The following is a 15,000-nucleotide window of genomic DNA, read 5'->3' on the forward strand; positions in this document are numbered from 1 at the left end:
TTCCGTAAACCCTAAACCCTCAAATTCCCAAGTTCTCAACTGCTGTATTACCCGAGAAACCCTAAACCCTAATAATCCTAGAAACCCTAAACCCTCGAAACCCTAAACCCTAAACCCTTGATTGTTTGTGGTGTATATGCAGCTTGCTAGTATGCGAATAGTTGAGGTGTATCTGCACCTCCCTCCTCCTGATCAGCCATTGCATGCATCTGCTACTGCTGCTGGTGGTGGTAAAAGGAAAGGAGCTGCCTATACACCTGGAGGTGCTGCTGCTGCTGTAAACCCTAGCGTTGACGAACCAGGAGGAGACACAGAAGTTGCAATCATTGCACCTGTATGTTCCCTTCTGCTGCTGCTGCTGCTGCTGCTGCTGCTCCTGTTGGTGCTGCTGCTGTTGCTGCTGCTGATTATTTACGACGGCTTCTGCCTGCTGCTGCTGCTGATTATCCTTCGTTTTGCTGCTCCTGCGTTTTGCTGCTGCCGTCTGCTGCTCATTCCTTCCTGTGTATTTGCTGCTGCTGCTGCTGCTGCTGCTGCTGCTGCTGCAGATTGACGACCTGGTGGCTGCTTTCCTCAGAGACGAGGATCTTGATGGCTTACCGCTATAATATTTTCTCTTGGCTTATCCGCAGCAGCAGCAGCAGCAGCAGCAGCAGCGAGAGCAGTAGCAGCAGTTCGCTGCTGCTGCTGCTGCTGCTGCTGCGCAGTTGCTTCTTTCCTTGTTTCACTCTAACCACCCAGCAAAGCCTCTGGGCAAATGCATGCACGCATGCATGCATTTTTGGGGCTTATATGGTGCTGCTGCTGCTGTACCAGCAGCAGCAGCAGCACCAGCTGCGTGCTGCAGTATACCCGCAGCAGAGCTGCTGTGTCTGTACAGCTCTAGCGGCAGCAAACCCTAAACCCTCAGGGTCTGCCTCGCAGTGTATTACTAAACCCTAAACCCTAAACCCTAAATATTTTTAATGTACAGGGAGTAACTTAGATGCATGCAGCAAACAAGTTGCTGCAGCCCCATCTCTGTAGAGCAGCAACAGCAGCAGCAGCACCACCACCACCACCAACAGCAGAAGCAAAAAGCACATCCGCTGCAACTGTTGCAGCAGCAACACTAATTGGTCTTGCTGCTGTTTGTTCTTTGCTGCTGCTGCTGCTGCGCTGCTCTCCTTTTTACCTTCTGCTGCCTAACACAAAGAGCAGCAGATATACACTGCAGCAGCAGCAAATGTACACTGTAGCAGCAGCAAATGTACACTGCAGCAGCAGCAAGTGTACACTGTAACAGCAACAGCTGCAACGAAACAGCAACAGCAACAGCAGCAGCAGCAGCAGCAGCAGCAGCAGTATTTCAGCATGTGGTGTGCATACACGTGCGAGTCTAGCTAGCTAATTAGTTAGTTAGTACCTATTTGTCTAGCTAGCTAGCTAGCTAGCTAGCTATCTATATAGATATAGAGGAGGGTGCAGCAGGCACGTCCTTGGCTAGCCAGAGGCTCTCGCTGCCAGTTGACTGCAGCAGCCTGTGGCTTCAGAGAAACTCTAAACCCTAAACCCTAAACCCTAAACCCTAATTCCTAAACCCTCGGGTTGCCGTAGTGTGGCATATCCTTAGGCAAAAAGGATATATATTTAGAGAATTAAATTACTTCTTATGTGGAGTGCTAAATAAAAAAGGAAGCTTAACTTTTAGGGTTTAGGGTTTAGGGTTTAGGGATTAGGGTTTAGGGTTTAGGGTTTATTAGGGTTTAGGGTTTACAGGAGGCCCACCGAACGGGGAGGCCCCCAGTGGCTGCTGTCGACGACGGGTTGCATGCAGGCATAAAAGGGGGTGTCTTAATGCTTTTTATGTTTAAATTTGTTTTAAGGGTTTAGGGTTTAGGGTTTAGGGTTTAGGGTTTAGGACTGGTAGCTCCCCTTTACGCGCCACGATCGCGAGCGACTGCCGTTGTCCTGTTTGTTCATCAGGGTTTAGGGTTTAGTGTTTAGGGTTTAGGGTTTAGGGTTTGCATGCTCAGCAAATAAATAAATAAAACCTTTTTAAATTGTATTTGTTGTCTTGCTGCCATCCCTGCAGCACAGCTGCTGCAGGGCGCGCTCATTTGCAGCAGCAGCAGCAGCAGCAGCAACAGCAGCAGCAGCAGCAACAGCAGCAGCAGCAGCTGTTGAGGCCTTCTTTGCAGTGGCAACCGCAGTGCCAGCAACAGAAACAGCAGCAGCAGCACTAGCAGTTGCTGCTGCTGCTGCTGCTCCAGCAGCAGCAATGACACTCATACAGCAGCAGCAGCGCAGCGCCTAATCTTAACCATGACATGTGCAGCAGCACAGGAAGCTGCTGCTGCTGCTGCTGCTGCAGCACCACCATCTGCAGCGTCCAAGAGCAGGAAAAGCCGCCGGACCCGTAACAGCAGCAGCAGCGTAAGCAGTAGCAGTAGCTGCAGCAGCAGCAGCAGCAGCAGCAGCAGCACATGGTGGTCTCCCCTGCATGTGCGCCGAGCGCAGCTGAGGCGGACTTTTGAGGAGATCCTGAGTAGTACAGACAGCAGCAGCAGCAGCAGCAGCAGCGACAACATTGGCAGCAGCAGCAGCAGCAGCAGGATTGGCAGCAGCATCAGCGCCATAACAGCAGCAGCAGCAGCAGCAGCAGCATCCGTTGCGGGTGATTTGCCGCAGCAGACACAAAGCGGTCCTCTCTTCCTATCCCCTGGCATACCCCAGCCAGCAGCAGCAGCAGCAGCACAAGCAGCAGCAGCAGCAGCAGCAGCTTCTGTCCCGTTAAGTCCTGTATTGGCGGATGCTGGTAGACAAAGACGCAGCGCATGCAACAGGTGCAACAGCAGCAGAAACAGCAGCAGCAGCAGCAGCAGGTGCAGCTGCTGCTGGGGTGTATCCTCTCGCTGCCTAGAAGGAGCGTCTGTCTTATCAGGTGACACGAATGCAGCAGCAGCAGCAGCAGCAGCAGCAACAGCAGCAGGAAGTATAATATATCCAGATATAGATGAGACGGAGGTGTATAAACAGCAGCAGCAACAGCAGCATCAGCAGCATCAGCAGCAGCAGCAGCAACGACAGCAGCAGCTGCTGCTGCAGCAGGTGCAGCAGCACGGCATAGAAAGACGTCAGAGCAGCCGTCAAGGAAATGTATCGCACACAGCCGTAGCTGTATCCTCTTCCCCAGCAGCAGCAGGATCAGCAGCAGCAGCAGCAGCAGCAGCAGCAGCAGGAGGAGGACCAACAGGAGGAGTAAAACAGCAGCATAGAGAAGAATTTCATCGTTTTGTTGCTGCAGTACTGCAGCAAGAGATGGATCGTAGTCTTCTCCCTTTTGCGGTGTATAGACTGCATGCAACAGCAGCAATATGTATAACATGGGGGGTTTTGCTGCTGCTGCTAGGGTTTATGCTGCTGCTGTTTTCCTTACAGGCACAAGAAATAGTATTAACATACAGCAGCAGCAACAAGGATGGATATACACTCCCTTTTCAGGTGTATAGGCAGCTAAACCCTCCTCTATTCATCTATTATAGGCTCAGAGGGTTCTATGCTAATTATAGACCCTTTCTTAAGGATGGACCTCCACAACTTAATTCATCTTATAAATGTGAAGGTAATAAACCCTAAACCCTAAACCCTAAACCCTAAACCCTAATTTTACACCAAACCCTAAACCCTAAACCCTCAAATTTACATTTTACAACCATAGATAGGCTTTATAAACCCTTTCTTAAGGGTGGACCTCCACAACTTAATTTATTATGTAAATGTGATGGTAATAAACCCTAAACACTAAACCCTAAACCCTAATTATACACCAAACCCTAAACCCTAAACGCTAAACCCTAAAATTTCACACCCGTAAAACCCTAAACCCTTTTTTTTTTTATTTTTTTTAATTTATTTATACATATAATAAATAAATAAATAAATAATATTTATATTTATTTATTTATTTATTTATTTATTTATGTATACAGTAATAAAGACACAACAAGAGGCGTTATCCCTTCGTTTAATAGATGGTGTACAAACCCTTCCCCCTTTATTACGGGAGGTGGGATCGGGCGATCCCATCGATCCCACCGCTCCCGAGGCGTTCCCCTGTGGTGCCCAAGCTGTCTCCTTATTTAATGACGAGGTCTCCTTCAAGCAGCAGCAGCAACAAGGACAAATTGTCTCCCTCCCTCTTGATTTCAATTCTACACCCTATAAATGGGACTTCTTACAATTCATGGTTAGGGTTTAGGGTTTAGGGTTTAGGGTTTAGGGTTTAGGGTTTACAAACACTTATAAAAGGATTTACAAGGGTTTATGAGGGTTTATACTGGGGTTAATGAATGCGTATTAGTTGGTTTATATACTCCTTATATATATAATCTATGGTTTATATATAATTTAGGGTTTAGGGTTTAGGGTTTAGGGTTTATGATGTATATTATATGCAGGTAAAGAATTCAACATGGGAGGATGAGGGTTTACAACCCTGGATCCTCCCCTCAGACCCTAAATTTAGGGTTTGGCTCCATCCTCCATTAACCCCAGACTTTCAGAAACTTTATGCTGTCTTATGGGAACCCTTATTACCAGGAGTACAATATTATGCTGTACTTACCAAAAATAGTAAACCCTAAACCCTAAACCCTAAACCCTAAAACACTTTCTTACACGCAAACCCGACTCTCAGGGATTCAATATTCACCTCTAGTCATAACAAACCGTAAACCCTAAACCCTAACACTTATTTCTACCTTTATTACCACGAGTACAATATTATGCTGTACTTACCAAAAATAGTAAACCCTAAACCCTAAAACCCTAAACCCTAAACCCTAAACACGCATTTAGGAGGAAACGCTACTCACAGGGGTTCAATATTAGGTTCTATGCATAAAATATTGTAAACCCTAAACCCTAAACACTAATTTCAACCTTTATTACCAGCAATACAATATTATGCTGTACTCACCAGAAATAGTAAACCCTAAACCCTAAACCCTAAACACTTATTTGGGCAGAAACGCGACTTACAGGGGTGCAGTATTAGGCGGTATGCACAAGAAATAGCAAACCCTAAACCCTAAACCCTAATAATAGATTGTACTCTTATATCAACTGCTGCAGTCTTCGGGTTTGGGGTTTTGTTGGAGTTTAGGGTTTATATGGGGCTTGGAGGGTTTAGGGTTTAGGGTTTAGGGTTTAGGGTTTGTGCAGAATGGCCTGCTGAGGCATGGGGAGCATCTAAGGCATTTGTTATAGCGGGGTTAACTCCTATGGGGGGAGCAAACCTCCCTCTTGCTGTTGTTACTCTTGCTGCAGGTATTTATACTAAACCCTAAACCCTAAACCCTAATTCTTAAACCCTAAATAAACCCTAAATAAACCCTAGAGGTCCTAGTGGGGGGGCACAGAACCACATATATATACCCCACCATAAACCCTCCCTGCTGCTAAACCCTCGCTGTTGCTAAACCGTTGCTGCTCCTGCTAAACCCTTGCTGCTGCTGCTAAACCCTTGCTGCTGCTGCTGGCTGCTGCTGCTGCTAAACCCTCGCAGGTGCGCTGTGTATTCTGGTGGTGGTTGTTCTCTTCGTCATGAAGAGATTTAAAGTCCAATTTGTCAGCAGTACAGGTGAGGGTTTAGGGTTTAGGGTTTAGGGTTTAGGGTTTAGGGTTTACTGTGGCTTCACTATTAAAGTCTCCCTCTTAACTGACTGCCCACCAGAGACACCTTAGGACCTAGGGTTTAGGGTTTAGGGTTTAGGGTTTAGGGTTTTTGTGTGGTTGCAGCTCGAGGAGTGAAACTGAAGACAGAATCTGCATCAGGTAGTTATGAGGGTTTAGGGTTTAGGGTTTAGGGTTTAGTAGAGTGCCCGTTCGTGTAGTGTTGCAGCAGCAACAGCAACAACAACAGCAGCAGCAGAAGTGTTTGCACCGCTTATCTCCTGCTGCTGCTGCTGTTGCTGCTGCTGCTGCTGCTGTGTCTGCTATTATAGGTGGAGACAAGTCTAAGCGGAAGTCTACTGCTGGTGGTGGCGATGCTGCTGCAGCAGATGCTGCTGCTGCTGCTGCTACTGCTGCTGCTGCTGCTGATGGTTCAACAGGGGAATCAACAGAAGCAGCAGCAGCAAGATTGCTGCAGTTGCTGCCTGCTGCTGCTCCTGCTGCATGTCTTTGTCCTGGTCATTGTAAGATAATAGATGATGGATCATGGGATACTCTTGTTATTCGTGGTTCCCTTGCTGCTGCTGCTCCTGCTGCTGCAGCCCCTGCTGCTGCTGCTGCTGCTGCTCCTGTTGCAGCAGCTCCCCCCGCTCCTTCTCCCGCTTCTCTTGCTGTTCCTGTTCCCTCTGCTGCTCCTGCAGCAACAACAACAGCAGCAGCAGCAGCAGCAGCACAAACAGATCAGTGGGGAGGAGAAGGACTAGAATTGAATGCATCTATTGATATGGACGAAGAAGGAGACAGAACAGATGATAGCAGCAGCGAGTAGCAGCAGCAGCAGCAGCAGCAGCAGCAGCAGCAGCAGCAAGTGCAGCAACAGCAGCAACAGCAGCAACAGCATCAACAACAACAACCGCTATATACTTTAGCTGCTGCAGCAACTGCAGCAGCAAAAGTACCATCCATACACCCTAACGGATAATATAATTTAGGGTTTATTTCCGCAGCAACCGATAGCTTGGGGTTTAGGGTTTAGGGTTTAGGGTTTGCATATATTTTTCTTTTTGCATGCAAACCCCCGGCGGGAAAAAAAAAATATTTTAAATGTTTGTACAGTTTATTAATTAATTAATTAAATTAATTAATTAAATTAATTAATTAATATAATTAATTAATTATATTAAGTAAATAAATATAAAATATATTTATTTATACTTATTGTTGTATAGAGGGGGAAAAAATGTTTATTTATTTATTATCTATAAACAAAAATATTTAATTGTTTATTGTTATTATTTATTATTATTATTTTTTTATCTATTTTTAGTACTATATTAGTGCTGCAGCAGCAGCAACGGCTGCAGCAGCAGCAACGGCTGCAGCAGCAGCAACGGCTGCAGCAGCAGCAGCAGCAGCTGCTGCTGCTGCTGCTGCTGCTGCTTCAGTTGTGTAAGCAGCACCTCTATTGGCGTTTTTAGTAACAAAGTAAAAAACAAAAAGTCTGCTGCATATATAACGCATGCAGCCCCAAAATGCATGCATGCATGCATGCATGCATGCAGCAGCAAGAGCAGCAGCAGCAAACTGCGTTGCATCATTTGCTGCTGCTTACCGTGGGCCTTTCCCCACTGTAAAGCCCATCTAGCTAGCTAGCTAGCTAGCTAGCCAGCTAGCTAGCTAGCTAGCTAACTACCCCGCCTAGCTAGCGATTGATTTATCTAGCTAGCTAGCTACATGGCTAGCTGGATATATTTATCCAGCTAGCTATCTATATGTCTATCGAACTATTTAGCTAATTAGCTAGCTAGCTAGCTAGCTAGCTAGCTAGCTAGCTAGTTATATATAATGACAGTTGAGTGCGGTGGTGCCGGGAGTTTATGACCCCCCGACACCCCCAGGAGTCAGTCATCCTTTTTTGCTTCTGCTGCTGTTGCTGCGCTGCTGCTGCTGCTGCTGCTGCTGTTGCTGCTGCTGTTGCTGCTGCTGCTCCAGCCGTTGCCAATATTGCTGCAGGTATCGCTATTGTTAGTTGTACTGTTATCTGCTGCTGTTGCTACTGTAGCAGCAAACTTGAACTCTAGTTCTGTTGCTGCAGCAGCAGCAGCAGCAGCACGAGCAGCAGGAGCAGCAAGATCAACACGCCAGCTGCTAAGAGGCATTTGCTGCAGTTGCTGCACTCGTCTTGTACAAAAGAATAACCAACATAAACCTGCATATACACCACAACACTACACTTGCTGCTGCTGCTGCTGCTGCCAATGCTGCTGCTGCACTTGCTGCTGTTTCTGCAGATGCTAGATGCACAAATTATCTAATCTCTGACCCTAAACCCTAAACCCTCCTAAACCCTCCTAAACCCTAAACCCTCCTAAACCCTAAACCCTCCTAAACCCTAAACCCTACCGAGGATGAAGCATCCGCCAATTTGAACAAAATATCCATCCAATACAACTGGGCACTTCGCACCAGCAACTGATGCTGCAGCACAAAGCAGCAGCAGCAGCAGCAGCAGCAGCAGCAGCAAGTGTAGCAGCAGCAGGTGCAGTAGCAGCAGCAGGTGCAGCAACAGTAAATGCAGCAGCAACAACTGCAGCAGCCTCATCGACAGCAACAAAGCAGCAACAACAGCAACATCAGCACCAACAGTAGCAACAGCAGCAGCAGCAGCGGCAGCAACAGCAGCAGCAACAGCAGCAGCAGCAGCAGCAGCAGCAGCAACTTACTGTCAACACCGGTGCAGTCTCTGATGGTGAGAGGATCCATCAACCACAAACTCACAGCACGAGGCCACTGAACAACAGCACAAACCCTAAACCCTAAACCCTAAACCCTCCTAAACCCTAAACCCTTCTAAACCCTAAACCCTCCTAAACCCTCCTAAACCCTAAACCCACAAAAGAATGCGCTTCCTTCAAGCTCCCCTCTACCTGCTGGTGCCACCGCCAAGTCTGTATCCCTAAAACCCTAAACCCTAAACCCTAAACCCTCGTAAACCCTAAACCCTAAACCCTAATTACCTGTGATCCAATATTAGCAATAGTGTTTAAGAAGGTCATATAAGATCCACCAATACGAGGATCAGAAACCCTAGCAAAGAATGCCATCTGCAGCAGCAGCAGCAGAGCAGCAGCAGCAGCAGTAGCAGCAGAAGCAGCAGCAGCAGCATATAATATAATATAATAAATATATACATATAGCTAGCTAGCTGCACACTTATCTAGATATATCTGTAGCTAACGAGCAAAGCTATCTATTTAGCTAGCTAGCTAGCTAGCTAAATAAATAAATAAATAAATAAATAAATTAAATAAATAAATAAAATAAATAAATAAATAAATAAATAAATAAGATTCTTACCATGGATACAAACATAAGATCAGAACAAACATTATAAATAGATGTAATAAAAAAGAGACAAATATAAAATATTAAGGAATTGTCTCCTCCGTATAATATAGGCGTAAGGGCTACTGCACCTGCAGCAGCAGCAGCACCAGCAGCAGCAGCAGCAGCAGCAGCAGTAAGTGTATATTGTATATATCTATGTAGGTGTTATGAGTGTAAATAATCCCCTACTAGGGTTAGGGTTTAGGGTTTAGGTAGGGTTTAGGGTTTAGGGTTTACTACGAAGGGACAAATAATGCCAAAAGGTATAAGAATAGGAGGAAGAAAGGCGGCTTATTATTTAGAGTTAGGGTTTAGAGTAAATTTAGAATTTAGGGTTTAGCAAGGGTTTAGGGTTTAGGTAGGGTTTAGGGTTTAGGGTTTAGGGTTTAGGTAGGGTTTAGGGTTTAGGGTTTAGGGTTTACTAAGAAAGGACAAATAATGCCAAATGGCATAAGAAGAGGAGCAAAAAAAGCAAGTTGCTCCTTGGATACACCTCTCTCTATTATTTTTAATTGTGTTGCTGCGTCTGCTGCAGCAAACCCTATTCTTGCTGTTAGCAGCAGCAGCAGCAGCTGCTGCACTGGTACTAAAAATAATAACTGGATACATATACATAAATAAACACAATTAATTAATTAATTAATTAATTAATTAATTAATTAAATTAATTAATTAATTAATTAATTAATTAGTATTTATTTATTTATTATATTTAAATTAATAAGAGGAAAGAAAAAGAAAGGAGACAAAAAAAGGAGACAAATAAAAAGGAGACAAATAAAAAGGAGAAAAAAAAAGGAGACAAAGAAAAAAGGAGACAAAAAAAAGGAGAAAAAAAAAAGGAGACAGTTTACCTTCCATAGGAGACGATAAGAGTCTAGTGCTCCCTTTGGTTCACAACATCCTTCTTCTTCATTAACTAAACCCTCAGCACTGTATATATATACAAACCCTAAACCCTAAACCCTAAACCCTAAACCCTAAACCGTAAACCCTAAACCCTAATTCATGTAGAGACATATACTGCTGATTGAATATTTATGTATGTTGTGTAGATACTTGTGGTACTGTTGTTGTTGTTGTTGTTCCTGCTGCTGTTAGCATATTGTAGTTAGGGTTTAGGGTTTAGGGTTTAGGGTTTACTTGGGTGGTAAGACATTATCAGAGAAGAAATGTATCTCTTCTCCTCCGCTGATTGGTCCTGCATAAGTTTGTGCCTCTACATGTCTAGATGGTGTAAACCTTTGCTGCTGTTGCTGCTGCTGCTGCTGCTGCAGTGTATGTATTTGTTGCAGTTGCTGCTGCTGCTGCTGCTGCTGCTGCTGCTGTTTATCTGTTGGATTTTCTTCCTTAAAGAAAAGTAATATTACTGTTGTTGTTATAACAAACACCCAACCCCAAAACCTAACACACAACAACAACAACACAATACTCTCCTCCTCCTCCTCCTCCTCCTGCTGCTGCTGCTGCTGCTGCTGTTGCTGCTGCTGTTGCTGTTGCTGTTGCTGGAAGAGTTAGGGTTAGCGTTAGCAGCAACACAACAACAACAACAACAACAACAACAACAACAACAACAACAACAACAACAACAACAACAACAACAACAACCACAACACCAACAAAAAACAGCAGCAACAACAGCAGCAACAGGAGGAGGAGGAAGAGGATGAGGAAGAGGAGGAAGAGGATGAGGAAGAGGAGGAAGAAGAGGAAGAGGAAGAGGAGGAAGAGGAAGAGGAGGAAGAGGAAGAGGAGGAAGAAGAGGAAGAATAATAATAAAGAATATAATTACCTAATAAAGGAAGGTAGATCAACAGCAGATTGTCCTTGTGGTGTCCCTAAGAAACGATGAGAGAAATGTTGATCATTAAGGGATAAGAAAGCAGCATAAGATAAACAATAACCAAGGGTTTGTCCTACTGTATTACATGTAGATGCTAACCTATACATACATATACACACACAAACATTAGCAGCAGCAACAGCAGCAACAGCAACAGCAGCAGCAGCAGCAGTAGTAGTAGCAGCAGCAGATGGAGATGCAGATGTAAATGCAGCAACAAAAGATAAACAAATAGTGCTGCAACAGCAACAGCAACAGCAACAGCAGCAGCAGCAGCAGCAGCAATGATAGCAACAGTAAAAGAACAGCAACAGCAGACATAGAATATATAAATACAATAGAAAATACATCAACAGCAACAGCAGCAGCAGCAACAGCAGCAGCAGCAGCAGCAGCAGCAACAGCAACAGCAGCAGGAGATTGTATTGTTTACCCTTTGTTCTCTGGGCTAAGAAGAGTTAATGCCCAACCATCAACAGCAATATCCTGCAACAACAACAACAGCAACAGCAACAACAGCAGCAACAGCAGCAACAGCAGCAGCAACAACAACAGCAGCAACAGCAGCAACAGCAGCAGCAACAACAACAAATGATAAACAAGTGTCTCCTGCACTCTAGCAACAGCAGCAACAGCAGCAGCAGCAGCAGCAGCAGCAGCAGCAGGGGGAAGAGAAGAGGAAGAGGAAGAGGAAGAGGAAGAGGAAGAGGAAGAGGAAGAGGAAGAGGGAGAGGAAGAGGAAGAGGAAGAGGAAGAAGAAGAGGAAGAAGAGGAAGAGGAAGAAGAAGATTATTATTATAATTATATACCTGTGTAGCCATAAGGAAGTATAAGAACCCAAAGAAAAGACTTAATAATACAACTTGTGGCTCACCCTTACCATCATCACCCTCTATAACAATAATAACAGCAGCAACAGCAGCAACAGCAGCAGCAACAGCAACAGCAACAGTATAATATACACACATACTGCAACAGCAACAGCAACAGTAGCAGCAACAGTAGCAGCAAAAGGAGCAGCGCAGCAACAGCAACAGTAGCAGCAAAAGGAGCAGCGCAGCAACAGCAACAGTAGCAGCAAAAGGAGCAGCACAGCAACAGCAAAAGTAGCAGCAAAAGGAGCACAACAAAAGCAGGAAGAACAACAGGAGGAACAATAGGAGGAACAATAGCAGCAAGTGCAGCAGCAGCAGCAATAAGCAGCAAGAACACAATAGTATGTATTATATATACCACCAATCCATGTATGTAATAAGGAATTATTATTAGAGATGCAGCAACAGCAAAAGCAGCAAAAGGAGCACAAAAAAAGCAGGAAGAACAACAGCAGCAATAGCAGGAACAATAGCAGCAAGTGCAGCAGCAGCAGCAATAAGCAGCAAGAACAATAGTATGTATTATATATACCACCAATCCATGTATGTAATAAGGAATTATTATTAGAGATAATAATCATAAATAATCCACAAATATATTGGAGGGGAATCAACCAACTACGACGACGACCTATTATATCCAAATAACATCCATCTACTATTGGGGCCCATAATAGCTTTATACTGCAGCAGCAACAGCAGCAACAGCAGCAGCAACAGCAGCAGCAATAGGAGGAGGAGCAGCAATAGGAGGAGGAGCAACAGCAACAGATATAGGAGGAAAAACAAGAAAAAACGAGCTATTATACTCATATATATTCATGATCTATTATATCTATATAACATCCATCTACTATTGGGGCCCATAAGAGCTTTATACTGCAGCAGCAACAGCAACAGCAGCAACAGCAACAGGAGGAACAGGAGGAGCAGCAACAGCAATAGGAGGAGCAGCAACATATATAGGAGGAAGAGCAAGAAAAAAAGAGGTATTATACTAATATATAATCATGATCTATTATGTATATATAATATCCATCTACTATTGGAGCACAAAGGATATTTATACTGCAGCAGCAACAGCAACAGCAACAGCAACAGCAACAGCAACAGCAACAGCAGCAGCAGCAGCAGCAGGAGCAGGAGCAGCAGCAGCAGCAGAAGAAGAGGTATTATACAACTATAATGATGACATATTATGTCTAGGTATCTACTATAGGAACACAGACAAGATTTATACTGCAGCAGCAACAGGAGGAGGAGCAGCAGCAGCAACAACAACAGGAGGAGGAACAACAGCAACAGCAACAGCAACAGCAACAGCAACAGCAACAAAAACAGCAGCAGCAACAGGAGAGGAGGGAGGAGAGGGAGGATGAGAGGGAGAAGGAACAGATACACCAAGGCTATTTTATAACAAACAGTAACAGCAACAGCAACAGCAGCAACAGCAGCAACAGTAACAGCAGCAACAGCAACAGCAACAGTAACAGCAGCAACAGCAACAGCAACAGCAACAGCAGTAACAGCAACAGCAGTAACAGCAACAAGAGGAAGAGAAGGAGGCGAAGAAGGAAGGGTATTATGTTATATACACCACCAACAGCAACAGCAACACCAACAGCAACAACACCAACAGCAACACCAACAGCAGCAGCAGCAGCAGCAGCAGCAGCAACAGCAGCAGGAGTAGAGTATACCTGTAGGGTGTATAGTATTAATAGGAGACAAATACTCCCAAAGTCTTTTGGTAACCAACGTTTTAATACCATCTTTGCTGCTGCTCTTGCTGCTGCTGCTGCTGCTGCTGTTGCTGTTGCTGCTGCTGCTGTTGCTGCACTCTTTTCTTATATGAGATTGTTACTGTTGTACAGACAGACAATGGATTTGCTGCTCCTGCTGTTGCTGCTCCTGTTGCTGCTCCTGTTGCTGCTCCTGTTGCTGCTGTTGTTGCTCTTGCTGCCCTTGCTGCTGCAGTAGAGCGAAGGGCGGCGACAAGTAGAGTGCCGATACACTGCACCATGCCAATCCTCTCTCTCTTGCTGCTGCTGTTGCTGCTGTTGCTGCTGCTGCTGTTGCTGCTGTTGCTATTATTATTATTGTTACTATTGTTTCTTCTTCTGCATCTAATAGCTTTTTTGTTGGTATTCCTCTCGAGCATAAGCTCAGGTCCCTGCTCCTGCTGCTCCTGCTGCTCCTGCTGCTGCTGTTGCTGCTGTTGCACGAACCACGGACAAGAGGAAGGTTATAAAGCAGCTGCTGCTGTTGCTGCTGTTGCTGCTGTTGCTGCTGTATAAACAGTGTTTCTGCTGTTTATCTGTTGATACAAGCAACAGGAACTGTAGCAGCAAGCAAACACCAACAGCAACAGCAAGAGCAACAGTAGCAGCAGCAGTAGCAGTAGCAGCAGCAGCAGCAGCAGCAGCCCTAGTTGTTGTCGGCAGCTGCTGTCTGTTATATTTATTATTTGTTAAGACTTTATATATATATAAATATACACCCCAATCTATAATAATACATTTTTGCTGCTGTTGCTGCTGCTGCTGCTGCTGCTGCTGCTGCTGCTGCTGCTGCTGATTGATTGCACATATGAATGAACTGGGGGCCTCTTCATGCTGCTGCTGACGCCGCCGCTGCTGCTGCTGCTGCTCCCGCTCTCCATCCATCACCCCCCTCTCTTCCTGCTGCACTGCAGCAGCAGCAGCAGCAACACCAGCATTATATTACAAATATATTTTATTGCTGCTGCAGTTGCTGCTGAAGGATTTTCTTCCAGCAGCAAATAGACATACATGCTGCTCATAGCAGCAGCAGCAGCAGCAGCAGCAGCCCTGACCTGTAGAGAGACACCTCACCGTGCAGCAGCAGCAGCAGCAACAGCAGCAGCAGCAGGTAATGCTGCAACAGCAGCAGCAACAGCAGCAGCAACATAACTCATAAACACAATCTACTCAATGGAGCTGCAAGAGCTCCTTATACACGAAGGCGTTGCCTCCTTGCTGCAGGAGCATGCAGTGGACTTTGCTGCTGCTGGCAGCAGCAGCAGCAGCAGCAGCAGCAGCAGCAACAGGAACACAGAAGGCTGCAACTGCGCACACTGTAAGACAGCAGCAGCAGCAACAGATAAGGTAAGAAGCAAAATCCCCCGCTGCTGCGTTGTTGTCCTTGCTGGTGTTATTGAGGACGCAGCAACAGCAGCAACAAAACAGCAACTGCAGCAGCAGCAACAGCAGCAGAAAC

The 15,000-nt window shown here is 45.3% G+C and overlaps 3 protein-coding genes across 3 annotated transcripts in view; 2 read left to right on the plus strand and 1 right to left on the minus strand.

Annotated features, from left to right (window-relative positions):
* Positions 1-2,304: 2,304 nt before the first annotated feature.
* EMWEY_00015120 (hypothetical protein, conserved) lies at positions 2,305-6,484 on the plus strand (the record flags this gene model as incomplete). The annotated part of the gene is made up of 8 exons (XM_013477336.1): positions 2,305-3,240; positions 3,421-3,604; positions 3,972-4,228; positions 4,440-4,614; positions 5,206-5,310; positions 5,549-5,623; positions 5,782-5,817; positions 5,988-6,484. The coding sequence occupies 8 exons, from the start codon at positions 2,305-2,307 to the stop codon at positions 6,482-6,484; spliced, it is 2,265 nt and encodes a 754-aa protein (XP_013332790.1).
* A 1,465-nt stretch (positions 6,485-7,949) lies between these two features.
* On the minus strand, positions 7,950-11,768 carry EMWEY_00015130 (acetyl-CoA transporter, putative; the record flags this gene model as incomplete). The annotated part of the gene is made up of 9 exons (XM_013477337.1): positions 7,950-7,966; positions 8,059-8,133; positions 8,379-8,445; positions 8,673-8,759; positions 9,897-9,975; positions 10,186-10,446; positions 10,835-10,984; positions 11,319-11,371; positions 11,766-11,768. The coding sequence occupies 9 exons, from the start codon at positions 11,766-11,768 to the stop codon at positions 7,950-7,952; spliced, it is 792 nt and encodes a 263-aa protein (XP_013332791.1).
* Positions 11,769-14,714: 2,946 nt separating this feature from the next.
* Positions 14,715-15,000, plus strand: part of EMWEY_00015140 (hypothetical protein, conserved) — a gene marked incomplete at both ends in the record, with an annotated part of 2,835 nt that continues 2,549 nt past the window's right edge. Inside the window, one exon of the mRNA XM_013477338.1 lies at positions 14,715-15,000. This exon is cut by the window's right edge and continues 1,989 nt beyond it. Within this exon, the coding sequence (XP_013332792.1) occupies positions 14,715-15,000 (286 nt within the window).

Source organism: Eimeria maxima, genomic scaffold (assembly GCF_000499605.1).
Source record: "Eimeria maxima Weybridge genomic scaffold, Emw_scaff119, whole genome shotgun sequence".
NCBI classification, from domain to species: Eukaryota; Apicomplexa; class Conoidasida; order Eucoccidiorida; family Eimeriidae; genus Eimeria; species Eimeria maxima.